We start from the raw sequence: 26,917 nt of genomic DNA, 5'->3' as shown, positions 1-26,917 counted from the left end.
TTCATCTTTATTCCTATTTCACTCTCTTTTATTGGTGTCTCTCTTCTGTTGGTCATCTTCATCTTCCACAACTTCCTCAAGTTCAACAAAATCAGAAACTGGTTCCAGTGTCGGCTCAGCTGCCAGCTGTTGTTTAAATCCCTCCACCTTCTCTTCAGCTCTACTTTCATCAGCTTGAATTGCCATTCTGCTCCTTGTCATGATAGCTTTACATTCTTCCTTTGGATTTTTCTCAGTGTTAGCACTAAAGCTGCTTGACGGCCTATCCGCCAACTGTTTTGCCAGCTGTCCCACTTGGATTTCCAAATTCTTTATGGCAGACTCCATGCTCTTCTGGTTAGACATAGAAACCTGCATAAATTGAGCTAGAGTCTCTTCCAGCTTCGTTGTTCGATCATAGAGACTAAGCCATTGCTGTTGTGGCCTTGTTGATGGACCACCCTTGTCTTTGTTGAATTGATTACCAGGGTGATTTTTCCATTGTCTCTGTTGTGAATTATATGGCTGGCCATGCTGAAATCCGAAATATCCACCTGCATTGAAATTTTGTCTTGGCTGGTTCCCCATTTAATTGACTTCATGAGCTGGTTCTTTATTAGGGATAAAATAACCAGAATTATGAGCTCCACCACAGATGGCACACCCTTCAACCTACAAAACAGTAGATGGTAAAGATTGCGCAAAATGTATTTGAGTTGGCAACTTACTTAGTGTTTCGGTCAATGCTTCCAATTGCTTGGACAACAACTTGTTCTGTGCCAACAACACATCTTGTGATGTAAGTTTCAGAAGACTTTTCTTTGTTGGTATGTGGACTCTATCTCTGAGAATAGCAATGTCACTTGCAGCCATATTTTCAATAAGATCCATGGCTTCTTTGAGAGTTTTCAAATTTATCTTTCCCCCAATAGAAGCGTCTAATAGATGCTTGAACTGTGGCCTTAACCCATCAATAAAAATGTTGAGCTGAATCGGTTCTGAGAATCTGTGAATGGGTGTCTTTCTCAATAGACCACAGAATCTTTCTAAGGCCTCACTTAGGGATTCATCTGGAAATTGGTGAAAAGAAGAGATGGCTGCTTTGCCTTCTGCAATCTTAGACTCCAAGAAATACTTCTTCAGAAATTTCTCACCTACTTTATCCCAAGTCTTAAGACTGTTGCCTTTGAATGAGTGAAGCCACCTCTTAGCTTCTCTAGACAATGAGAACGAAAACAAGCTCAATCGAATTGCATCTTCAGGCACACCAGCCAATCGAATAGTATTTCATATTTCAATGTAAGTGGCCAAGTGTGCGTATGGGTCTTCATTTGGTAGACCATGAAACAGATTATTTTGAATCAACTGTATCAAAGAAGGAGGATATGTGATTATTTGTGCCTGAACCTTTGGTTGTGCAATGCTGGTGAAAAATTATGGCACACTTGAATTTGAGTAATCTTCTAGGGTCACTCTCCTTGGCTCTTCAACCATGATAATTTCTCCAATTAAATCTGTATGAGATTGCCCTGGAATAGGAAAGCTAGAAGATGCCTCAGAAGATCGAGGTTCTTCTTCTGGAGTTGTTGCTGGTTTTAAGTCCTGCAAAAATTTTCTAATTCTCTATGCGTTGCGCCTCCTGCAAGTAGCGTTAATCTCCAAATTGATGGGGATCAAATCACCTGCAGTAGATCTTCTCTGCATACAAGAGAAACAAAACAACAATTATCCAGTTCAAAAGAACAATAAAATGTGCAATAACTAAAATATGAACAAAAAGAATCAATGAATCAAGAGAAAAATATAAAGCAATGCCGTAAAACTGAACTGAACTCTTCTAATGAATTAAGTTCCCCGGCAACGGTGCCATAAATACTTTGTTGGATTTCCCCTGCAGTTACTTTTTTGTCCAATTTTCCTTTATACAAATATGTTCAAGGGAAATCCGATTCGCCGGAAAGCGCACCGGGTCGTCAAGTATTTAAAATTAAAACGGAGTGATCCGAGTATCGAACTCAGGGAACTTGCTTACTAGACAATTTTATTCAGAAATAAGGCATTGTTGGAATAGCATTGATAATGGATGGTTAAAATAGAAATAAACTACTTCTATGGTAAAAACAGTAAATGCAAGTAAGTAAAATTTGACAGCAATAGGTAAAAAGTGTTGGGTCTTTCTAACAAACAAGCTGATGCATATGAAGATGTTTCTCTAATCAATCATGCTTTTGTGTTCTATGTTGTAGCCTAAAATACTAAACCTCGATCCCTCGTAAGTTTAGAATAATTTAACCTAAGCTTCGTCCGCAAATCCTTCTTGTAAGACTAGGCTTAACTTAAACAACATTATCGTAACATCATATTCAGAAAACCAAAACCCCAACAATCCATCCTTGGTAATGTGGTTATGGAGTCTTGCTTCTATCAAGTTCTAAGGCAACAATACATTTCCCAATGCTAAAGTCACCTAACTATACACACAAATGGGTGATCAGACCAAGAGCATGCAGAAATTAAGCATTGAAAGAAGCATTGAACACATAAAACACAATTAATTAGATATTAAAGTAATTACATCAGCTGTTCCTTAGAAATCCCCAACAAGGGTGTTTAGCCAGCCATTACAGAAAAACCCTAACACAAATGAGATTGAGAGTACAAAATAATTATTCGTTACACAAGAAGGGGGATCCCTCCTCCTCTTCTCAGCTCCTCACAATCACTCTACAACTCACTAATCTATCTCTAATTGAAGAACCCTAGGCTTCTCTGCAAAGCTGCTCCTATTGCTGCCTCCAGAGCCTCTATCTCAAAATTAGCATTGTGGTTTCCTTGCTCTGGATTTCTCAAAATTGTCTCTGTGTGTGTGTGTGTGTATATGTGTGTGTGTACCCTAATTCTGCACAAGACAGACTTTAAATAGGCTCTAAATCTGCGATGTCGCGCTTAGCACTACCTTCGCACTTAGCGTGAGTAAGTGGATTTGGGCTTGGAGCCAGTCATGCGCTGAGCCTGGCAAGAGACGAACATCGCTCTTAGCGAGCGGATCACGCGCTTAGCGCGCGGACTTGAAATTGATGCTCCGTCAGATTCTTCTGTCGCGCTAAGCGTGCTGAAGCTGCGCTTAGCGATGGATGCGCGCTGAGCCCAAATGGTGAGCTGAGCGCAACTACCACTTTTGGTACTTCAATATTTAGCCTCATTTAACTTGAAATTGAATAGATTTCATCATTAAATCCAATGGAAAATATTCTAGAGACAACTATAACAAGAAAACAATATTTATTTACAAAACCCTACAAAATAACTATAAATTGGGGAAACTATACAAGTTTTGGAAAATATTTTCTATACAAAAGTTAGTCGTATAAGATGACTAACATGTAACATGACAATATTCCATTAAGAACTAAGCTAATCATTTAAATAAAGGAAATAAGCTCAGAAACATTAAGATATTCTTTCCATGCTTCCTGAATAACCACCATAGTTCCTACAGCAGTCGCCACATGTACAACCCTTGAAGTTAGAGGTTCTCCAAAGGGAGTTATCCTACATGATATTTCCCTTATTAAGCACTGATGCAAAGTATGCAAGTCTATACAAGTAATAATTAAGTCTTAATGGAGGTGAGAAAGAATAACTTAGTTCTAAGCTCACCTAGACCATTTATTAGTCAAGACATCATAATAGTGGACATCAGCTGTGGCACCAGCTAAACCTGAAATACAAATCATGTAACAGGATAAATTGTAGGCATAAAAACTATAACACTTAATTTTTAAAGCTATAGAATATATAATTTCATTCACAAAGAAGCTCTCTTAATTCAATCAATATCAACTCTTCTTCAAAGGGAAAAATGCATAAATCTATATAAATTATTGTTTATCCTGTGTTACTCCTTGCAGGAAGATAAGCATATGTGGCCAATTCTCAGATAATCAAGAATGTTTGCACCAAATAAAGTTTTTGGTATTTAGTTACCAACATTGATATGCACCATAAATAAGACTTACAAACATCATTTAGTGCTACAAATGAACAAAAACATGATATTCTATGTTACAAATTACAATAATGGGCTTGGAAAAAAGAATGCATTGTTATTTTCAAGAGCTGCAACTTATATAGAACATTTGAATGAATAAATTTCACCATAAATTGAAACAGAATCGGTCATTCTAAAATAAAAAATTGGGGTTTGTTGAGCTCCTTATACCATTGAATCAAAGATGTCAGTTAGTATAGTATGGTTTATATGATAACCAAAAAAATTATATGCAAAATGAAAAGGTACCAATCCAAACTCATTGTCACATTCAAGGACCTCCACCTAAGAGCTTAAGCTTTTAGAAGAGTTGGCTCTTACCAAGTGGTCAAGAATTCAATCCTTGTCACCACTGTTCTTCATAATTAAAGTAAATTTTAGGATACAATAACTTGGGTTTGTGCATTGTCTACACTTCAAACTTGAGATTCTTTTGCTTATAGGGTGCATAGATATAAAACCATTGATGGCCTTTCACCTAAGAGAGCTTATCTGTAAGGAGAATTAGTTCTTGACAAGCTTGTTTGGGTGAATGCAATGACTATGAAGTGGAACAAAACAGACACTAATAGAAGGAACCACCAAATCCATCTTTTGGATGCATTATATAGAAAGCCAAATGGCATGAAGTGTTCCCTATAACATATGTCAACTTGATTTATTGTTCCCCTCAAAATCAAAAATACGAAAAAAGTGAATTCTGTGGAAAGAATTACATAAAAATTTATGAATTTCCAAATGACAACCAACCATAATATAAAAATAAAGTTGTATATTAATAATCAATTCATTCAGTTTATTGCCTCATGCACACACAAACCTATATTTGGAATGAATTAATGAAATATTTGGAAAAAGTTGGAGTTGCACTTAATGAATAGAAAACAAGATAAACTATTCTAAGGTGGTTTGATCATGTGAGCAAAAGAACAACAAAGGTCCAATGTGAAAAGTAAATAAAATTGAAGATAGTTTAATTAAAAAGGGTCAAGAAAAACCAAAGAAAACTTTAGATGAAAACTTTGAAAAGGTTTTACTTTAAATGTATACTGGAATTTTAGTTTTTGATAAAGTACCATGACAGTGCTTGGTTTTATTTGGTTTATCCAACAACGAATTATTTCTAAATGTGATTTCCATTAATTTCTACTCCAATCACCTCATCCATCAAAGTGAACTAGTATGGACCTTTCGTAAACAACAGAGCCAGATTCCATCCCAATAAATAAATAACAAATAGGAATTAAAATGCAGACCACATCATGTAATGCACTTGTAACATCTTGGTGGTGAACCACAACCATAATGCAAATCCAGTAGCAACACAATCAAGATTTAAAACCTTAATCAACAAAGCCAGATTTATGAAAACCCTAGCTTCCATGAAGGGAAATAATTCCATAAACACCAAAGGCTAAAAAATGCCATGGAAATTGAATTGAATAGTCTAGAAAATAGCAATCCATTGCCACAAAGCCATCCATGCACTTACATGACCTAAAATAACAATACAATCAGGATTCAAGAGTCATCACATTTAAACAATTGCAATAGCTGACCCCTAGACCTAGACCTTGACAAAAACAAAAGCCCATCCATGCGTGCAGCTACAACTTAATTCTACTTCAAAACACAACAAGTATGCAAAGCCTATAGTTACCAAACTAAGTAACTAACACATACCAAAACTCAAAATAATCAACCACAAAATCCTGAGGAATGTTGCGTTAACAACATAACATAAGCCGGGGAAGATGAAAACATGGTAAAATAATTAAATACGTACATATGCCAACATTTCCAGCAAATGAAGGAGTTCCTAACACGTAGAATTGCCTTCAAGAGCAGTGGCACCACCAAACCAAATTCAGCCTCAGACTAGTGTACCTCGGTGTCCCTTCCTCTCCGATTGCCTCCACCGCTGTCAACAAGTGGCCACACCTCGACCCCAATTCATCCTCCTTCTTCTCCAAAATTGCATTCACCACTATGTAAGTTGGCGCTAGCCTTAGTTCAACCACCGGACTCTACGACACTGAGGCAGCCGCTGCAGGTGGCTGCTTTGGAGATCCCTCTCCGAATGACGGTGAGGGTGATGGGGATTGGGTCTTGCATGGTTGAATCTTGATCTTGGTTAAGGTTAGGGGAATTAGGATTGGGGAGGCTTAGGGTTTTGGGTAATTAAGGATCGATCTGCGGTGGTGGTGGTTCTTATTGTGGGTAATGTTCAGTGGTGGCGTTAGGGTTTAGGGTTTTGTCAAGGATTTGAGTCTTAGGGATTAGTTTGGTCGTGGTGAGAGGGAAGAGTTTTTCAAAAGGTTGGAGACTAAGGTGACAGAGAACGAAGGCCCAGGTTTGGTATTTGGAAGAGAGAAGGGAATAGAGTGGATAGTCACTCATGTACTCTTTGAACGTCCTTTGGAAGCTGGTGGCGACCATGGCCTTTATTTCACATCTCTCTTTACCATCAGAGACCAAGAAGAAAGATGATGGACATAGTGGAAGATGAAAAAAACATAGGGTTCGTGAATGAGAATGAGGATGAGAGTGAGAGGGAGAGTAAAAAACAATAGATTAGAGGACACTTTCAACAAATAATAACCTTCTAAGATGGTTTTCGCGAAACTGTTGTCGATGGTAGTTTCTAAGACGATTTTTATAGAAAATTCTTTGTTGAAAAACCTCTTATTTACAAAATTACCACCGCCTTACATACTAAGACGGTTTTCGAGAACCGTCATCAAAGGTGCGTCATAAAAAAATATTTTTTTAGTAGTGCTTGCATCTACTCTTAGTTTTGTTATTTGTTTCTTGTCATAGTTTCAATGGCAGCGAGGAAAAGTGAATCATCATTGGACTAAATGCTCATGCTTTAAAATTTATTTAATGAATTCAATGATCATGCACTAACAGTATAAAACAACACAAATCACTGTTGATATAACTTTTAGGGTTGTTATCATAAAAAGTTATAAAACTTACCATACATGATGTAAGTTGTGACTGGATGACAATGTACAGTTATTTTACATTGTCAGTGCTTAACCTATTTTCTCTTATTCAATTCAATTTAATGAATTAGTTCATAGAGAATTTGATGTTAGTATTAGATTCATAAGTTTGCATAAATCCTTTACAACCTGTTTTTTTTTGTGGGTGATGATCAAACCAGTGAAGTTATCGATAGTCATATCGATAAAGTTTGTAGGTGGCGTTTGGTTTTACCACTTTCTGTTTTCATTTTCAAATAAAATAGAAAATGTGTTTTGAAGACATTTTTAGAGAAAACATTCTCAAAGGTTTCAAAATGAAAGAAAGGATTTGTCATTTTCAATGCTTTCTCTAAAAGTGAAAATGCAATGGCATGAGTCATAATTATAACCAACTTCATTAACAACCTTGTCTCCAATCCTCTCGACCCATCATTTTTCCCTTCCCTGCCTTCTCCTTCAACCTTCATCTCCCATAACCACCACTAGTCCACCACGCACCAACACCTACCTCCAAACTCCATCATCACTACATTGATCAAACGATCACCACTCAAACCTCCAAACACCACACCATAACCCAAATTGACCGCATCACTCTATCCTCCACAATCACCACCACAAACACCCACGACCCAACCTCAACCATCAAAACGTTGCACTTTGCCACCTTTCACAGCAAAACCTAGTTGCGACCTAAATTGTTCTAGTTTAGTGGATATGTTAGGGGCTTCAATGATTTTGTTCCCTTCTGGGTAGGTTTTGTGGCACCCTGATCTGATTGTTGATGGAGAGGTGCAAAGTCGGTGAATTGGGGTGGTTTGATGGCATAGTTGAGGGTAGTGAGGACAAAATATTATGCATTAGGGTTCAAAAATGTTTTTGTTGCTGATAAGGTGTTTGTTGAAATGCCTCAACCGACTTTTCAATATTTTCATATTTTAAAAATAGAAAAAAAAACTTAAACATATTCTCAAAATCTAAAACAATTTTGAAAATGAAAATTGTTTTCAAAATATGAAAACAAAAAATGAAAATAGAAAACAAAGACTTAAACTAAGTACCACCTTACATTTTGGGAACTTTTAGACTTTAGATGTATATGTCTGCCAGTTTAAATGGGTGAGATCTGATGAGCGGTTTGCTAGTATTTTGTTTTTCGTTTCATTCTTCTTTCTCCTCTATCCTATCAAGATAAGTACTATTGCTTCCATGTGGGTAGGTGCTAGTTGATATCGTAAAATTGGCACAAAAAAGAGGCCTGAAGGGTAAACTGGGAGATTGGAAAAAATTCTTGAATAGTCATGACAAAAAGTTTGGGGAAAGTTCAAGTGATCCATCAAAGAGATCCCATGAGATATTGCCCTAGGAAGCATTGACACTTCTGATGATTCTTGCGGTGTCCATTTTTTTTGGGATTGGACATGTCGAACACACTTCTCCAAACAGTTGGACACATAACAGACACTTCTTTGGACAAACAATGGATACTTTGATTTTTTTTATCAAAATTTTTAGTCAACCTAAAAGATTAGACTATAAAAATTTCTTTCTAAAATTAGCTTATTTGATAACCTCTTTCATAGTTTCACATAATGTTATGCCTTCTTTTCTTCTATTCATATTTGGGGTTTGCCCCTTTTGCATGACACCATCCATTAACATTCTTGCGTAGACTGATGTTATTGGTTATTTTCCATTCATCATTGCCTCATCAGCGTCTAGTTGCCTTGCTTGCTTGACTTCACGTTCGTGGTTCCTTTGTTTATCACTTCATCTTGTTTTTCTTTTCTAGTTCGCTGACTTTCCTCTCCTTTTGTGCACTTTTGGTACATCCTTTGTTCGTCTTGATATAAATCTTAATGATCAATGTACATTTTTGTCATGTTGATCATATAATGCACACACACACACATGTGTGTGTGTGTGTCCCGTGATTTATGTTTTAGATTTTAGTTGTGCCCTAGTGTTCATTTCGTGTTTCGTGTTTGAGTTTGTGCTTCATAGATATTGACTGCATTTCTAAAGACATTTTCAAAAGTAGGAAAACTTGAAGGTAATAAACTTTTCAATGTCCAAATTCACACACAAAAAGATGTGAGTTTCATCGATTTCTCCCTTGTGCTCATTTTTTTGATAACATCATGTGACACCATTCAAATGAATACATGTTGGAGAGACTAAAAGATAAATCTCATGATACCCCTACGGAGGTATGCTTTAATGGTGATTGTTCTGCTAGAAATCAGTTTAAGATTTGCGATCAAACCTTATTTCCTGGACTATACCAGTACTGCTACTAATGTTAACTTACTTGACATAACAGATTTGTTTATAGAGATTGTTATGACTCAAAATAGTAATGAGCATTTTTGTTTTCATTTTGTAAGTTTTCTACTGAAGACTGAATTTCCTTCCTATAAAAGTCATACTTGCAGCATGTGTTTTAGGCTTTCTACCAACCCTTTATTATTATTTTATTATTATTATTATTATTATTATTATTATTATTATTATTATTATTATTATTATTATTATTTCCATGGTTGTCAGAACTGAACTGGACTGATCGATTCAACTAGGAATCGGTGTCCTATCTGGTCAGTTTAAACCCTAAAATCGACGTGCAATGCTATTAAACCCGTCATGAACCATAGAAACTGATAAGAACCAGCAAACCCACTAAAGTTGACGGTTGAACAAAAATCACAAATTTTTTTTTGCCAATTTTTATTTGTTATTGTTGAACTTAAATTAAGTGTTGCCAATGGATTATATTTGTTATTGTTGATTTACTTTTGTTATATGTTATGACTTATGACACTTTTAAGTGAAGTTTAATTTTTAAAATTAAATTAAATTATAAATTTATGTGTATCATGTTACTTTTGTTTGATATTTCTTAATATATTATATAATTTTTTAAAAAATAGTACTTTACTGAAACAAATTCGACCCTGGTTTAAATCCTGGTTGAACTCTTGAACCTTGAACTTGTGCCTTCACCTATTTAGTGACCAATTTGGTTCTGATAATGATTATTTCCTTAAGTGCCTTGTTTTTTAAATTACTATTTACATAGTTCTAAATTTATAAATATATGAATTCTTGTTTTCCTGATTTATACTATCTAAATCATCATGCCAATTTGAAGTTGGCTCACAGGTTGAATGTCTTGTTGCTGCAATCGAATATGTGTGTAGAACTAGAGCCTAAAATTGAAGAATCTGCAACAGATAATGGCATAATACATAATCTCTATGTGATAGATACCTTTCAATGTTAATTGTTGTTTTTCTTCTTATTGGGTTTTGTGATAGATAACGGAATGCACTTAACTTTCAAATCAATTAGTAAAAATCTTAATTAATGGTGTTGATTTCATTGATACCTACAATTATCAATATTTTTACTATAATTTTTGTTACCGACTGATGTTGGCAGCACAGAGGCTAGTCCAAGTAATCCTGTAACATCATTATTGATAGTTAAATAGAAGTGTTCCCAATACATGCAATGAAAAATTATGATTTATTTTGCATTTAAAATATACAACAATAATAAATAGAGAAAAATAGATTTGTGTTCTTGAAGTAACAAAATTCTTTCTTCATTAGTGTGAAGACTCTATGTGTATCCATACCAAGACCAATATTTGTTATTAACTCTTTGATGAGTGGAACTCTAGAAAGCAAATCCTCTTCCTACTTTTCATCTCAAAAATTTAGGCTTGAATTTTTCTAGTTTGTGTATACTCATTTGTTCTCAGATAGATATTTCCTATTTATTTGTAACGTTAAAGAGATATGAATGTGAGCCTTTTTAAAAAAGGAGAGATTATATTTTAAATAATTTCACATCTCATTATCTTTATATTTTAAAATAAAAACCATCTCATGTCTTTTAATCTTAAGAAGCTTCCTGGTATAAGACAAATTAAGATAATTCTTAAATATTCACATGACTAACTACGATAACTAATCACAAGATTTGATCTTGATATGTAGTGATAAATTCTTATTCTTATTTTATGGACAACTTTCACATTTGTAAGATAATACTAGTTGTCTATATTAGTTATATTCTTGGTGCTAGCAAAGAATATAATAATATTCCACTAAAATATTTATTTGATTACATTAAATTCTCTAATTTAATTATCATATAAATTATTTTCTTTTACAAAGATTGAAACATTTGTTTGCGAGTGATCCGATAGGTTCAATATTAAATTAGTAGTCAATTAATCATAATTAATTTACTAAGCAACGTAGGCGTCTAACAACACTCCTGAATATCCAAGTAGTATGAAGTAACATTTTTTACCTTCAAGAACCAATAGAAGAATAATGTAATATTTCCTTCCATCATTTACATCTCAAGGTTAACTCTAGAGTGTAATATTATTATCAAACTCTAATAACTTAACACATTTAATCAATAAATTACTTAAGAAATTCTTCTTTCATTCAATATTGTCCTAACCAAGGTCTTAATTATATCATAGATCTCAAACTCATTACCAAGACTTGATGGATTTCTTCTTGATTAATCATTAATTCTACAAGTATTTAATCATATCCAATTTTCATTCAACTAGTGCCCTAAAACATTAGGTATCCAAAATTAAAATATAATAAATAACCTATTAATTACTATGATAATCTCAAGTCAAAGGAAACTATTATATTTCTTCTTAAGAACTTCTTATTGACATAGTAATATTAACTATTAGGAATTCTCAATTGAGTCAGTTCAATGATGACATCTACATGTACATCATCTATATATGCAATTTAATAAATGAGATCTATTAATCTTTATCTAATAAAGATCATTACATATATATTGATCTATCTGAATTATTGATGCCCTATTCACAATAATCTTACGATAAAAGATAATTTAGATTAAAATTATAAGAGACTTGTTTCTCATTTTCATAATCTCTATTATGATAACAAATCTTTAATTTTAATCAATGACTTTGTCAAGTCAACCATTTTTTTTATCAAAAAGTATAAAAAATGATAAAGAAATAACAATACTTTATTATTGACATTAGAATTGATTACATGATGTATTGGATCTTAGACTTACACATTTATTCTCATTGGATTATTCATTTCCATCAATTTATGAGGTTTGATCCACCATTTGTAATTGAATTTAAATGGGAGGATAGTTAGTACTGATTCCTCATTCATGTTGCTTTTATGGTATGGATTTGAAGGGATAGATAGTTATAAAATTCAAAAACAAACCCAAGGTGACGAATTCTACTGCAATGTTTGTTATTGACTGTGAAATGGTTCTCAATGAAGATAAGGCTAAGGCTTTAGTTAAAGTCTGTGTGGTGTGGTAAAACATAACCTAAAGGTAATTTATGCACACTCTTGCTTTGCATACCAAACAAAGGTTGCACATTGTGCATAATTGTCTTGAAACCACTCTCCTTTTCGGGGTTGTAGATAGATAAAATTTGTGAACTTTTCAAGTCCAACTAAATAAACTTGTAAAACCAGACAAGGAAATTGTAGACTACAACACAAGTATTTTGTGATTTCCTTTGTTGTTTTTCTATATCATCCTGTCAAGTGCATAATGAAGATGTGTTGTACTTCCATAGAAATACATGCAGAAGTTCTTATCAAAAGGAATCATATTAGTGGGACATAGTTTGCATAATGATGTGTGTGGTAAGTTTGATATACATTTTTGTTTATTTTGTTGTGTCCTTAAATCTATTGTTAGTTTTTTAGTATATAGAGGGGATTATTTCTGTTGAATTATTTTTTGTGGTTCTATTTTATTTACTAATTTTAGTTGTTTGCAGAGATGAAGGTTGATCATGTTAGAGTGGTTGAGACTTCATATATCTTCCAATCCTTGGATGAATCTATTCATAGGAGACCTTCTTTGGATAGTTTATGTCAGGCAACTAAATGATTATTTACATGCAAAAATAAAGGTTCTCAATTGCATGTCATCTAATTTATGAAGCATTATTACGAGAAATTACTACTTAGCCACTCCTTTGGAGGAATCACGTTTTGAATGTCAAGTCTCTTTGTTTTGTAATTGTGCTTATCTATTTTTTAAATTTAAGATATTTAACCATACAAACTTGCACATGAAAATTATGTCAAGATAGGAGAAAAACAGAAATGGAAAATATTGATCTTAGATTTATAGTTTATCACAAATTGTTGTGACAGGCTGTGTTGCATCGTGAAGTTAAGGAAAAAGGTGTTCCGCATAATTGCCTAGATGATGTATGTGCTTCTATGGGCCTTTTTCTTGTGAAGATCGAACATGTAGTTGACATAGAATTTCCAATTCTGTTAGTTCAAGAGCATGTAAGTTGATATATAAATCTTCAGTTCTACATTTTAGTTGTACTGATAGGAGTTGGTAATTAAAGATCAATGCTATTACTATTATCTTGATTTAGGTTTTAGAAAGTGAGATGTCAAGGCTTCTTCGTCACAAGATACCAAACACTGTAAACAATGAAACATTGCATAAAATTGTTCTTGGAGATTTCAAAATTGAATTGAAGGTAGTGCGTCCTAGAAGTATCTCAATGTTGTTTGTTGGTAATTATTGAAATAGTGTCAATGTCTTTAATTTGAGGATATTTAGGTTTGTCTTATGGCACTCTTGTTGATAGAGTCTGCCACTAGGATATATTTTTAGTTTGTGTTCTGAATCTGATGCATTGTAAAATCTGCTATAGCCTTCCAGGAGAGGCCAAGGAGTAAATTATTCTGCCTTAGAAATTTTTAAAATTCCACAAGAGGCAGATGAGGCCTATGAAAATGTCCAAGGAAGCCAATTAAAGGTACATATATTGTATACCAGTGTCCAATGGTGCTACTTGATAATTTTATATCACTAAGTTTCCTTATTGATTATATGAGCTAATAAAATGCACAAATGTGGATTCCTCTCTCCACCATAATACTTGAACCTATTTGTTCTAGTATATTTTTTTTAAAGCTAGACATGCATTTGGTTCTCCTGCCAAAATCTAATGAGCTCAATAACTTTTCCTTTAATCATTGTTCAACAATAAGGATATGCTTTATTTCCTTGATGATAAATTGAAATTGTAGTTGTATATCACTTAAACTTGTTTTCTCTGGGATTACTGATCTAGCTATCTCACACTAGTGATACACATTACTATATGTTATGATACATATGGATGTCCCCATAAACTTGTAACATTTCAAAAAAGTACAGGCATATTTGCCAATCTCTTTATTCTCAAAATGGCAACCAACGAATAATCCAATAACAAAAATCCATCTCAGAGGGCTTTAGAAATGCATGAGGCAGTTGATGTTTCCAAGACAACAAAGATGGATCCAAAAATTGAAGAGGATATGCCTCCATAGGCTTTGGCAAGTGTGACACTGACCCCCATTTGAATGAGATTGAAGCACTAAATCAATGATTGGAGCAAATTGAATTGGAGATTGATGGTGTGTTTGGTTTAATGTTAGATTGAACGAACATATTCCCATTCATGTTTTGTGAGAAGTAGGAATTTGTAACTAATTTGTTACTTTTGTGAGAAGTACGAATTTGTAACTTTTGATTCAACAATCATTTAGAAGCCTCCCAGCGGTAACCAAACACACATTGAATCATTGAGGAAATAGTTGACACAAAGATTTTGAAATATCCATGTTGCATAAGATGGTATCCTCCTTAAAAACCACTCGAGGGAACCCTAGACTTTTGATTCATCCATATGTATAGTTATCATGTTAATTGTTGATGTTCCAAAACTTGCAGTCTGACATTCCAAATTTGGAATTAAAATTTTGCTCCCAAAGGATGAGTAAGTGAACTGATGAATGTTTTTGTCCACAATGAAATTTTTTACCTCAGTAACAATAGTCATTACTTTAATTATATGTTTTATTGACATCCTGACATGTGAAACCATGTCATTGTTTGAAACTATGTTCAATTGATACCTTTGTGCTAGTGAATGTGCACTTGGTAAAGATTTTTCTTATTCATTAGCACGTGGAGAAAAGTATTTGTTAATCATATTATTTCAAACTTAGGAGTGTATTCAATTAAGATTTTAATGGATTTTAAAATATTATTTTTTATAAAATAGTCTTATAATATTCGATCAATATTTTTAAATGGTAAAAATAAGTCTTGTGGTATTCAATCAAGACTATTATAATTTTTTAAGAAATACAATGAAATCTGTTGGTATTCGATTAAAATTTTTTATAACTTAAAAAAACTTACAGTATTCAAAAGTATACAAATTTCAAAAGCTTTTTCAGGATCAATTTTATGAGATTTTTTAGTAAAAAATATAAATAACACACCTATCGAATAATCTCACTTAAAACCCTTTAGATTTTTCGAGACTTTTTTTGTTTCTTTTTTTAACTAATTGCAAAGAGGATTATCTTTTTCTCATCCCACGTAATCCCTTTTAACAAGATGAGAAGTCACTACTGATTTATTGAAGATTTAATTATAAGGAATCATGAAGGTGGTGTGAAGTCTACAATGAATAAGTGAATAAGACCCCGATGTGAATAACAGTGCAGAAATTACACATTTTGTTAACATGAAATTGTGTAGGTCCTATATTTTTTATAGGTTTAAGGGGATGGTGGTTGCAAGTTTAACACTTTTTTTTTATATATATGGTTGCATGTTTAATGCTGGTGTATGCAATATCAGTCACAAAATTATTTTCATAGGGATGCTTTGATAAGAAAATAAGAAATTTAAGCTGCACACAAATGTAAATGGGTGGGAATTAGTGTATTCGTCAATTCCCTTTGCTAATTGGATGGAACAATATTTAGGTGTACACTATTAGAAAAAATGCTTTTAACATCGGTTATTTTGGACATTCAACGTCGGTTTTAAATCGAATTCAACATCAGTTTTAAATCGATGTTGAAACTACCTACGTTAAAAGTATCAATGTTAACATCGGTTATGAAAAACGATGTTAAAATATACAATACAACATCTATTTTTATGAAAATTGATGTTGTATAATAAGAAATATACAACAAAAAAATGCAAAAAATAACATCGATTTTGTCAAAATCGATGTTGTAATAGACCATATAATATCAGTTTAGGTTAATTAACAAAACAAATATAATATTTTTATATGAAATGCAAAAACTTCGGGTAGAACCGATGTTGTTTTGCACCATACAACATCGGTTTCGACAAAACCGATGTTGTAATGTAGCTTAAAACATCAATTCTTCCAAAACTGATGTTGTTTTTGTATTTTTTAAAAAATATATTCTGTTTATTTTGTTAATTAACCCAAACCTACAAATTGAAAATAGAACCAATCTAGGTAGTACAAAATTTTATATTCAAATTATTAGTAAATAATTACTATCAAATAAAACAAATACTTAAAGTATTCAAATTATTATTAAAGAAAGCATATTCAACACTACACTAAAACACCTCTCTAAACTTTTGTAGGACTCAGAGCATATTCCTCACCTTTAATTCAAATTTAATGAGCATAAATTTTTATAACAGTCAATAGAGAATATATATCTACATGCAATAATTTATTTTTCCTCAAAACGCATTAATGTTCAATTCAATCACAAACAATTCAAAACTTTGAATGGAAAACAAATTTAAAACTCAAAGCCACTACTCTACTTTTTGAAAAACTAGGTTTCTTATAAACTAATTATAGATAACGCCTAGCAAAAAAAAAAATAATCCGTCACCTTTTGTTACGCACAATGGGAGTGGATTGTCCATGTCAATGTAATAGCTCATGTAGGATCTTAATCTTAACCTAATATACCCATCATTTTAATAAACATCCTAGCAGATGAAACAACAGGTACAATGTTTAGTAATGTACTCTTGATTATGATCTTTCGTCAACATATAAGAATAAAGAAAGAGGAAATCTCTGCGATTTTTACCTAAAAATTGCTTGAACATCATCTTCATTTAAAGTTTGAGATAGAACATGTTGGAGGTATCCAACTTCCTAATAACAAATTCCAGAAATAAATAAGTTCCAATTATGAGATTGCTTTAGAGACAGGTGGGGCATGAGAGTGAAACTAAAAAATGATAATTTCAAACCACCCCAAACCATTATCAACATATATATAATGATTGGTCATAAATTTGTTGTCACCTATAAGTTGTTAAGTTATTAATTCAGTTTGACAAATAGTTAATCACATATTTGTAAGGAGTTCATCTCAAAGTTGATAGTGCAACAATCACTTCCTTACTTATGATAAACTAGTGGAGTTACTTGTGAGCCACCATATTCTCTGCAAAAGGTTTCTTGTGCTCTTTGGCATATTCATATTTATGCTCTAAACTATAAGATAGAAAGATGCATATAAAAATCTCCTTCAATTTTGAAATTCAAGCTAAAAGAAAAAGAAGTTGAAAGACAGAACACCATCTAAGCATTTACATGTAATTATTTGCCTTTGTAAGGGACCGAGCAAATTGACTAGGCTGCGGGTTAGCATCCTCAGGTCTATTCCAACTCTCAACAATTTGAGGCAAGCCACATAAATGTACTAATAATCTTTCTCGCATTATTTGAACTAATTTACTATGTATTTCATCTCTGTGGACTTTATAATCATGGAATGGAAAAAATAGAACAATAAAGCAAATATTAAAAAAGAACACATACTTAAAAGTTCTTAAAATATTTTGGCAAACAAAATAAATTGTTTTTTTTAGTTTATACACATATAAGTATATTTTATCAGAGAAAAATTACAAAAAAAAGGGACAAACAAGTGGTGTCCTCCTAAATAGAGAAACCAAAAAGAATCGAAAGCCAAGGTTTTGTAAAGATGTTTGAACACTCAAGGAAGGATAAACCATATTCATTCTTGAAGTTCCACTTAAAATGCATCCATCCTAAGTAGTTATGGGTTTAAAAAATGAATGTCATACTCCTTTATAAAGACACCTTTTACATTTGATACAAATGTGTGGAAAGGAGTACGTACTACTAGAAAAACGCTCTTGTAAGTCAATTTATTTGGACTTTTTACGACGATTATGATCCGTCGTTGAAATACACATCATAAATGAGTCATTAATCTACGACGACAGTTTCATAACCATCTTAATATGTCAAGCAATCTAAGACGGTTATGTCAAAAACCGTCTTAGAATGCATAACATTCTAAGATGGTTATGCCAATAACCGCCTTAGTTTGTATGACATGCTAAGATGGTTATTGAAATAATCTTCTTAGAATGTCATGCATTCTAAGACGATTGTACCAGAAAACCGTCTTAGTATATGTGACATTATAAGATAGTTATCGACATAACCGTCTTAGAATGTCATGCATTCTAAGACAGTTTTTGACATAACCGTCTTAAAATCATAAGATCTTTAAATTAAGTCTATCTTATTATATTCTACAAGGCCATGAGAAGCATCAAACTTTGGAAGTTGGCTCTAACATATCTTAAAATCCACTTCACAACATTTCAATGCTCTTTTCTTGGTTTAGCCAAAAATTTGCTAACAACACCAACTGCATAAGGATAAAAAAAGGTCACAAATATGCAATGACTATTTTTGGTGAAAGTTGTGCTTCCACCCAAGAAAAATGTCAGATAATAATATTATTCCACAATCATTTTGGCTATTCCCTGAACATAAATATTAGAAATGTTATTTTGCATTGCATAACAAGAGCACAACTTATAGGCAATAGATATTTCGGACACTTACCTCTCCAGAATTAACAGTGATGATATGAGGAGTAAATTTAGCACCAACTGAGCATGCAACCCATTCACCTAAAAAGGTAAAAAAAAAGCCATGAATAATTAACAATAAAATTGGAAATGAGAAAACAAGGCATTTGTTATATAGGCCAAATAAAGCATGGGATTATTTAAACCAAAGTTACCATCTAAAAACTAGAAACATTATAATTTTCTCCTAGCTTGATGGGACAACCTTCGTAGTGAATGTGAAGAACTAATTTTTATTTTCATTATATGCAAATAACAACTTTAAAGCCCAGCATAAGGTTGGTTCAATAAATGGTGCATCAAATTTATTTCTTCCATTACCTTCATGCCACAATCAAACAATATCATTAAATTTAATTTATTTTCTAAATAATATTAGATTGCATGCAAGATTACCCCAACAAACAATCCTATCCATATTTGCATTGTCAGTTATCATCCAGTAAGCAATTGTATCAGAAAGAAGGACCACGTAATTGCATTGCATCACCCATCAACTAAGTAGTACTAAATAACGTTTATGTGAGAAGACCAAAAAGAGGAGCATTATGTTAACTTGGTCTTATGACAAACTCATAGGGTTGTTCAGTTTTGCAAACTTCATGCCCAAGATGTTTAGTCCCCAGTGTGAGGGGGGCATTTGGGAGATTCCACATCATCTAGTGATAAGGAAAAAATACTGTATATAAGTGAAGGGGGGGGGGGGGCATTTGTATGTGATGAATTATGGATGATTCTAAATCTTGCAATGCATCGATAGTCTTATCACACAATTCAGCAATTCATTATTTTTTATTTTTTTACTTTTCTTTCAAAGACTTATAAAAAAATTGAAAACATAGATAAGCTTAAATTTTTAAAATAAAGAGGAACTTAAGGAGCACTACTAAATACACCCTATTTGATTATTTAGGTATTAGGGTTTAGTTTCATTTTCAGTCTTTTGAAATAGGGGTTTCACAACAATCACCATATTTGCCTGTTCCACTTCTCTTCTTTCTTAATGAATTCTTATGTTATCCAAAAAATAGTAATAACAGTCTAAAAAAGATCTAGAACCATATAAAAATTCAAAGTGAGCAATAAAACCATAAGCCTTGCAGCTATTCTCAAATTTTAAATGAACAGGAAAATTAGTAATCAATACTTACATTTGATTTATCAAAAACCAGCTTTTCAGCTGGCAGGCAAAAGAAATCAGCATCAGCACACATTGGCCAACCTAATCGAAAACAATCAGCAGACCTACAATTATGTTGTTAAAAATCAACTCATCGATAGGTATGACAATGAATAGAAGAGAAAATTTTAATCATTAACTATACTAGAAATATTCATTTAAATCGTCATAGTTTCTCCATTGTGAATGTTTTGACCTTCCCTTTTTGTTAGGAGAAGCTTCCTTATTGGTTGAAACCAAATAAAAAAAAATGAAAAATGATAGATACCAGTAAAAGAAAAAACTTAGATATAATTCTTTAGGTGTTTTTAATGTTGTTCTTCAATTAGAATTGAAATTCTAAGTTAGTCATATTTCATGCAAATTCTAAGTTTGAAGTTTATGGCTTTTCCATTTGGTCTGAATGACATGATAGGAACAATTTCAAACCTTAATGGCATGACGTTCTCTTATAAATGCGGCATCCACCCTATCCTTCAAGTAGTCAACCTTTTGAGCAAAATACCATTTAGGAGCCCGTGGTTTAATGCAGAACTTCTTATAGAATGGAACCCATTTCCTTGCAAAATCATAAGTCCCGGAGAGTGCTTCAAATGTAAGCATGGCAGCACCATCATTTGAGACATAGCATGCAGGACCTGGCTTCTCTGCTGCCCCTTTTCCAGTTGTCCCCGTGCTGCCCCTTGAAAATCACACAGTTTTAAATTGAATCACAAAATTAAATATTAACACAACCTAAGTGGACAACACCGGGATAGCTGAGAAAAGGACAACAGAGAAGTCAATTTCTAGCATGCAACCTTGTCCACCGGATAATCCATAGCAAGGATAGACATAATTGTGTTTGCAGTAATGAGTGGAGGTTCCTTCATAAGGTCCACTGTACTAATGAACACGTCTAGATCAGATAACTTAGATGGCTTTCCTTCTTTCTCATAAGTGTGAAAGTGTAAAGTGTTAACGAATAATGTCTTATGTCCCACACACACATATAATGTCTAGACGGGAAAAAAAGGCCAAATAATGGAGGAATTAAAATTTTGTTGTTATCCACAAAACAGATAAATAAATTAGTTACTTAGAGTAAGTGGATTAAATAATTATTACATATTTTTACATGGTGGAATGGAAGTTCAAGTTGTGCTCATTTTTTTCTCTCTTTGAAGACAATTGACCTAGACACTCATTGTCTCATTTGCAACATAAAATTTTCTTGTTATACTTAGTCACTTAGAAAAAAAATTCCTAAACTTATTGCTTACTAAAACCATCTTTTCTCCTTTTTCACCACTTGACAAGATCAACAAAAGGAGGAATTTGGATAAGGACTGTAAACAAAATTTATTGTGTAAATTTTAATATGAAGATCTTATGCTTGTAAAATCTTATTTGTTTATCATAGATTGATGATTGTTCAGCTGATTATTGGTGTGAAAAAGTTACAATTGATGGCTTATTGATGAGTACAAGAAAGATCACGATTATGGTAAATTTTCGTGCCAAATTAAAGTAGAAAAATTTAATATATAACCTTACATAGCTCATAGCCAAACCTAGATAGGAGAGAAAAAATTACAACAAAAATATACTAATGCTGGTGGTGAAATGCTTAGTAAGTATATATAAAATTTGAATAAAAAATTTTGAAATTTAAAATAAGTATAAGAAGGAAATTTCATAAAAAAAATGTTATCCGAGGTTTTTAGGGAATACTTATCCCAAAAAATTTGAAAGTAATTTCAATAACAATAAATTATAGATAAAAATTAAGTTTACATAAGAAAGAAAATAATGATGATTCACAGATAAGCTTAAGGTAGAGACTAATCTGTAAATAGTAAAAAACAATATTTAAAAGTAAAAATTGTTAAATGATCTTTAGTAAAAGAAAGATTAACTTAGAGATTAAAATAACCTTTATTAATTGAAAAATTAATGAAGCAATCTTAATTTAAACCTATTTAGCTTAATTTTAACTTTTTGAGAAATTGCAATATAGGTCTACACACAGGAAGATGATAGAGTAAAATTACATAACAGTCCCTACCTAATTGCTAATAGGCTCCTGGAAAAATCTGAAAAATTGCTCATTAGTTCTTAGTAAATTGCAAACAGATCATTTGTGTGTTGCTAATAAATTCCTGATGTAATTATTAACATCACAAATAAACCATTTTTGTTACATAATACACACTACAAAGAAAGCCGAAATATTGACAAAAATATTATTTTTACAAAATAAAAAATTAAATTTTCATCTTATATAACTAGGTTGTCTAAATTTTTGTTGAGAGAATTTGAGTGAGGAATATTGATTTAGTAATATTAATTAAATCACATCTTCTTAATTATATTTATATAAATTTTATTATTAAATTTAGAAAATTAATCAAATGCAAATACTATAGTTTTAATGAGTAATCTCTCTATCGTTTTCTGTTTAACATTTAGTTGTTTGTAAGAAACAAAGTAAGTTAGACATGCTCTCAAATTGAAGCAACCAATTTTGGCTTTAAATAAGTTAAAGTTGACAAATGAGAACCACAAATAAAATTCAGAAAGTTATATGATTAACTTTCAACGAACAGATTATAAGAATTATACAATATCACCTACTTTGGTAAGTCCGGATCATCCAACTCATCACTATCTTTATCCCCTTCATGTCTAACAACCAGAAGTTTTTCACTTTGTTTTTTCTTCCAATCCTCCATCCGTTCCTTCCATGCAACACTTCCATATACATAAACAACAATATCTTTTTTAGGATCCATAGGTCTTGGTTGAACTGCATCACCATCATTAATTGTCACATTAAATAAGGACACTGAAACCAGGGTCAACTAGGAGCAGCACAGCCTAAACAATGTGCACATGCAAACCAAGACAAAAATTGGACAATATCAAGCAGAGAACACACTCCCAATATCAAATTCACTTTCTAAATCATCAGTATCATCCTCTTCTTCATCACCCTCAACTCTAGGACTACCTGAAATCAGTTGCAGTGTTAGCCAAATCTATCAAGAGATTATGTTAATAGAACAAGAGGAATGCTAACCATTCAATCTCTAATACGCTCTCTACTTTTGATTAAAATTTACTGATAACTAGACAATCACGAGTGAAACTCATTAAATACATAGGACCCACAAAATTTTGTGATTTTTAATAATTTTTGTCAATATTAAAGAGTGATTAAAAAAATATGTTGTTAGCATTCCTCAGTATAAAAAAGGGAACTAAGGTGGAAAAGAAACACAAACACACACACGGGTGAAAAAGAAACATAAACACAAACACACAAAGAGATCAAAGTAAAAATTGGTTGAAGCTTCTTCACCTTTGATGCGCTTATATTTGGTTTTACACTGAGGAAAAACTCGGTTGCCCTCTCTTCTTTCATACTCATAACAAGGTCTGCACACAGGGAATGCACATTCATTGCAATCAACAAATGGCTCCCCATTCACAGTAACTTCCAGCTCATCCCCATAGATCTGACAAATTTGACCACTTAATTCTGTGACAACTACCTGCAAATAACATTGATAATATATAAACCTTGATCAGATCGTGAAAATTGGATGGTAGTGCACTATGTGAGAAGATGAAAGAAGGTCCACTTCTTTGTGAAAATAAGTGCACATGAGCTTTATTACTTAAAATATGAAGAAACAAAGTTTATAACTTTTATGCCATAAATCCACAAGCTCCGAGATTTATAAATCAGAGCTCTGAATTTTATAAATCAAGGCAAAAAAACAAGAACAAGTAACACACAGAGAACAACACAAGTACCAAATTGAATGAACTCAATTTTTCAAAGGTAAATAGGGGGAAAAGTGTTTTTCTTTTCCTGTTATTTCACCAAGAAGCTGGAGAGAAACTGGAAAGAGTTTGGATTCAGAAATTTTCCACAATTAACAAAAAAAAAACAAAATGGAACTCCCCACCCCCAAGAGAAGAAAGAGAACTAGCTCAATTATTTCAGCTTAAAACTCTCATTGTGCCATAAAAAAAAGTATTTTCAAAAACCATGAAAAGAAATACACATATAAGGATCTAAGTGCCCTTATGAAAGAAATGAAGTACTCAAAATTCAAGCAAGAGAACCCAATTGGGTCAGTAATTCAGCATGCAAAATCCAAGAGAAAAAAGACCCCAATGGGGGTATTTTCTTCTTCAAACTCTTGACGTGGCTTGGTGAGATGAGTTGAAGAATAAGGACAAAGGTTAGAAAAGAGACACTATTTTTTTCAAGGATACAGAGGTTCAAAATGTTCAGAGGAACTGAGAAATCAGAGAGATAGAGACCACTCACTCTTGGAGTTTCATCAGCATTGATAAAAACAAACTCATTCCTGTTATTCGACCCTGCAACTAGTCTCCCTTTGGTGTCTATTGAAACCTTAACTCACTCTTCAAATACCAAATACCAAACACCACCCTACTTCACAAGCCCCTCTTATGTGCCTCTTCCATGCACATAGTGAAAGAAAGAAGCAAAAATAGAAACGTTTTTAAACTAAGAGTGAAATCAAAGAAAGTTGTTTCCTTTGGAGGGTATAGTGAATGAAATGATTCTTTTCTTGAGCAACCAAGTTTTCACACAGATGGGGTGCCAGGTTGCTGCTACCGCTCTTTTCTCATTTATGAAAGACACAAGCTTGCAGCATTATCAGAAAACACATTAATAAAAGGAAAAAGAAATGTGAGTGTGGTAGAAGAAACAAAATATCTAGGCAAAACATGGGTTGTAATTTAGAGCATAATAAGTTTGACTAAAAATTAATTTATTCATAAATATGTGGTGCAGAAATTTAAAATAACACTCAGTACCATTCAGATTTTGATGTATAGAAGGAAACAAAATAGTCGGAAATATGTTTAGGAATCCTTTCTTCTTTTTCATCACATTTCAATTTCTTTATGAACATAATATTTAACAAACTGCTTCTGGATTTGATAAATACTTGAAAAGTAGGTTTGACACGTTGCAGACAGAATCACGGAAAGTAGAGACAAAAAAAGATTTAAGTACATTTTATGATGGAAGCCCTTTTCAATCTTCAATCACCAAATTTATCCAAAGTACTATGAAATTCATAAGAGTACTAATGCCCCTTCTGCAAAGAACAAAAAGATCATAGGTTTAAGGGCATACCCAGGTTCAAAACTTCAGCAGCCCTACAGCCTGATATCTCTTCTGCTTCTACACTTTCAAAAGGTAATGAATGACCATACCTACAAAAATGAATTCAACACTCAAAATACACAATAAGACTTGTATCACAAACTATAGTAATGAAATCGAGTAATAGTAAACTATGTTGGAGATGGTAAACGGTGGAGGTGGAAGCTATAGGGCATTTTAGATTATTATTATGTACTGGTTTTTATTTGAATTTGAAAGACACTGTTGTTGTACCATCATTTAGACGAAATTTGGTTTCAGTTTCTTATTTGGAAAAATTGGGTTATTTGTGTTCATTTGGAAACAATATGTTTAGATTGTCTTTTAATTCAGATATTGTTGGAACTGGTTCACTCTTGGCTAATGATAATATATATTTACTTGATACTATAGCTTCCTATGGTGAATCCTTTAATGCAGAATTGCATGGTACTAAGCGTAGAATTGATAGTACAAACTTAGGAGCATTATGGCATAATTGCTTAGGTCACATTTCTAAAAACAGAATAGAACGACTTGTGTCAAACGGAATCTTGGATTCGATTGATTTCAAAAGCTTTGATGTTTGTGTTGAATGCATTAAAGGTAAACAGACCAAAAACTAGAAATTAGGTGCATATAGAGCTACAGACGTCTTGAAATTGATACATACGAACATTTGTGGGCCATTTCATACATCTTCATGGAATGGTCAACAATATTTTATATCATTCATAGACGATTACTCTAGATATGCATACTTGTTTCTTATACATGAAAAGTCACAATCTCTAGGTGTGTTCAAAACATTTAAAGTTGAAGTTGAAAATAAACTCAACAAAAGAAGAAAGTGTGTCAGATTTGACCGTGGTGGTGAATACTATGGTAGATATAATGGTTCAGGTGAACAACATTCGGGGCCTTTTTCCAGGTACCTAGAGGAATGTGGAATCATCCCACAATACACCATGCTGGGGTCACCTAGCATGAATGGTGTGGCTAAAAGACGAAACAAAACTCTTAAGGATATGGTAAGAAGCATGATTGTTCATTCTAACTTACCAGAGTCACTCTGGGGAGAGGCACTAAAAGCTGCAGCTTACATTCTAAATAGAGTGCCAACCAAGGCAGTTGCCGAAACACCTTATGAGCTTTGGGTTGGGCGAAAGCCTAGTCTGAAACATTTTCATGTATGGGGATGTCTAGTTGAGGCAAGGCCTTATAAGCCAAATGAAAGGAAATTGAACTCCCAAACAGTGAGTAGCTACTTTATTGGTTATTCTGAAAGATCCAGGGGCTATAAATTTTATGATTCCAAATTAAAAACAATTTTTGAGACGGGAATTGCCACATTCTTGGAGGATATTGAGTTTGGGGGTAAGAATAAGGTTAGAGACTTTGTCTTAGAGGAAGAATCAGTAACAATTCCAGAACTGATTCATACAGTTGCTTTTGATAAAGAAAATTCGGAACCTCTACAAGATATTGTTATTGAATCTCCCACTCAAGATAATTTGGTCATTCAAGAAGAACAAACTCAAGATCCTCAAGAACCTATATTTCATGAGCCAATACCTTTGCGGAGATCTACAAGAGAAAGGAGAAGTGCTATTCTAGATGATTATGTGATATTTTTCAAGAATATGAGGATAATAATGGTATGATGGAAGATGACCCAGTCAACTTCCATCAAGCCATGCAATATTCCAACTCAGAAAAATGGATTGAAGCAATGAATGAGG

General features: G+C 32.8%; 1 protein-coding gene, 1 long non-coding RNA gene and 1 pseudogene across 2 annotated transcripts; 1 reads left to right on the top strand and 2 right to left on the bottom strand.

Annotated features, from left to right (window-relative positions):
* Positions 1-634: 634 nt before the first annotated feature.
* On the top strand, positions 635-14,536 carry LOC114389874 (annotated as a pseudogene).
* A 3,917-nt stretch (positions 14,537-18,453) lies between these two features.
* LOC114389178 lies at positions 18,454-20,678 on the bottom strand. The gene is made up of 3 exons (XR_003661715.1): positions 20,429-20,678; positions 19,971-20,221; positions 18,454-18,861 (listed from the first exon to the last, which is right to left on the bottom strand). It is a non-coding gene; the product is annotated as an uncharacterized LOC114389178 (long non-coding RNA).
* A 1,874-nt stretch (positions 20,679-22,552) lies between these two features.
* LOC114389873 (cellulose synthase A catalytic subunit 6 [UDP-forming]-like) lies at positions 22,553-26,145 on the bottom strand. The gene is made up of 4 exons (XM_028350589.1): positions 26,111-26,145; positions 23,343-23,563; positions 22,938-22,991; positions 22,553-22,787 (listed from the first exon to the last, which is right to left on the bottom strand). The coding sequence occupies exons 1-4, from the start codon at positions 26,143-26,145 to the stop codon at positions 22,612-22,614; spliced, it is 486 nt and encodes a 161-aa protein (XP_028206390.1). The 3' UTR covers positions 22,553-22,611.
* Between the last annotated feature and the right edge of the window lie 772 nt (positions 26,146-26,917).

This window comes from Glycine soja, chromosome 16, assembly GCF_004193775.1.
Source record: "Glycine soja cultivar W05 chromosome 16, ASM419377v2, whole genome shotgun sequence".
NCBI classification, from domain to species: Eukaryota; Viridiplantae; Streptophyta; class Magnoliopsida; order Fabales; family Fabaceae; genus Glycine; species Glycine soja.
The sequence above is the reverse complement of the archived record's forward strand: the minus strand, read 5'-3'. Positions and strand labels throughout refer to the sequence as shown.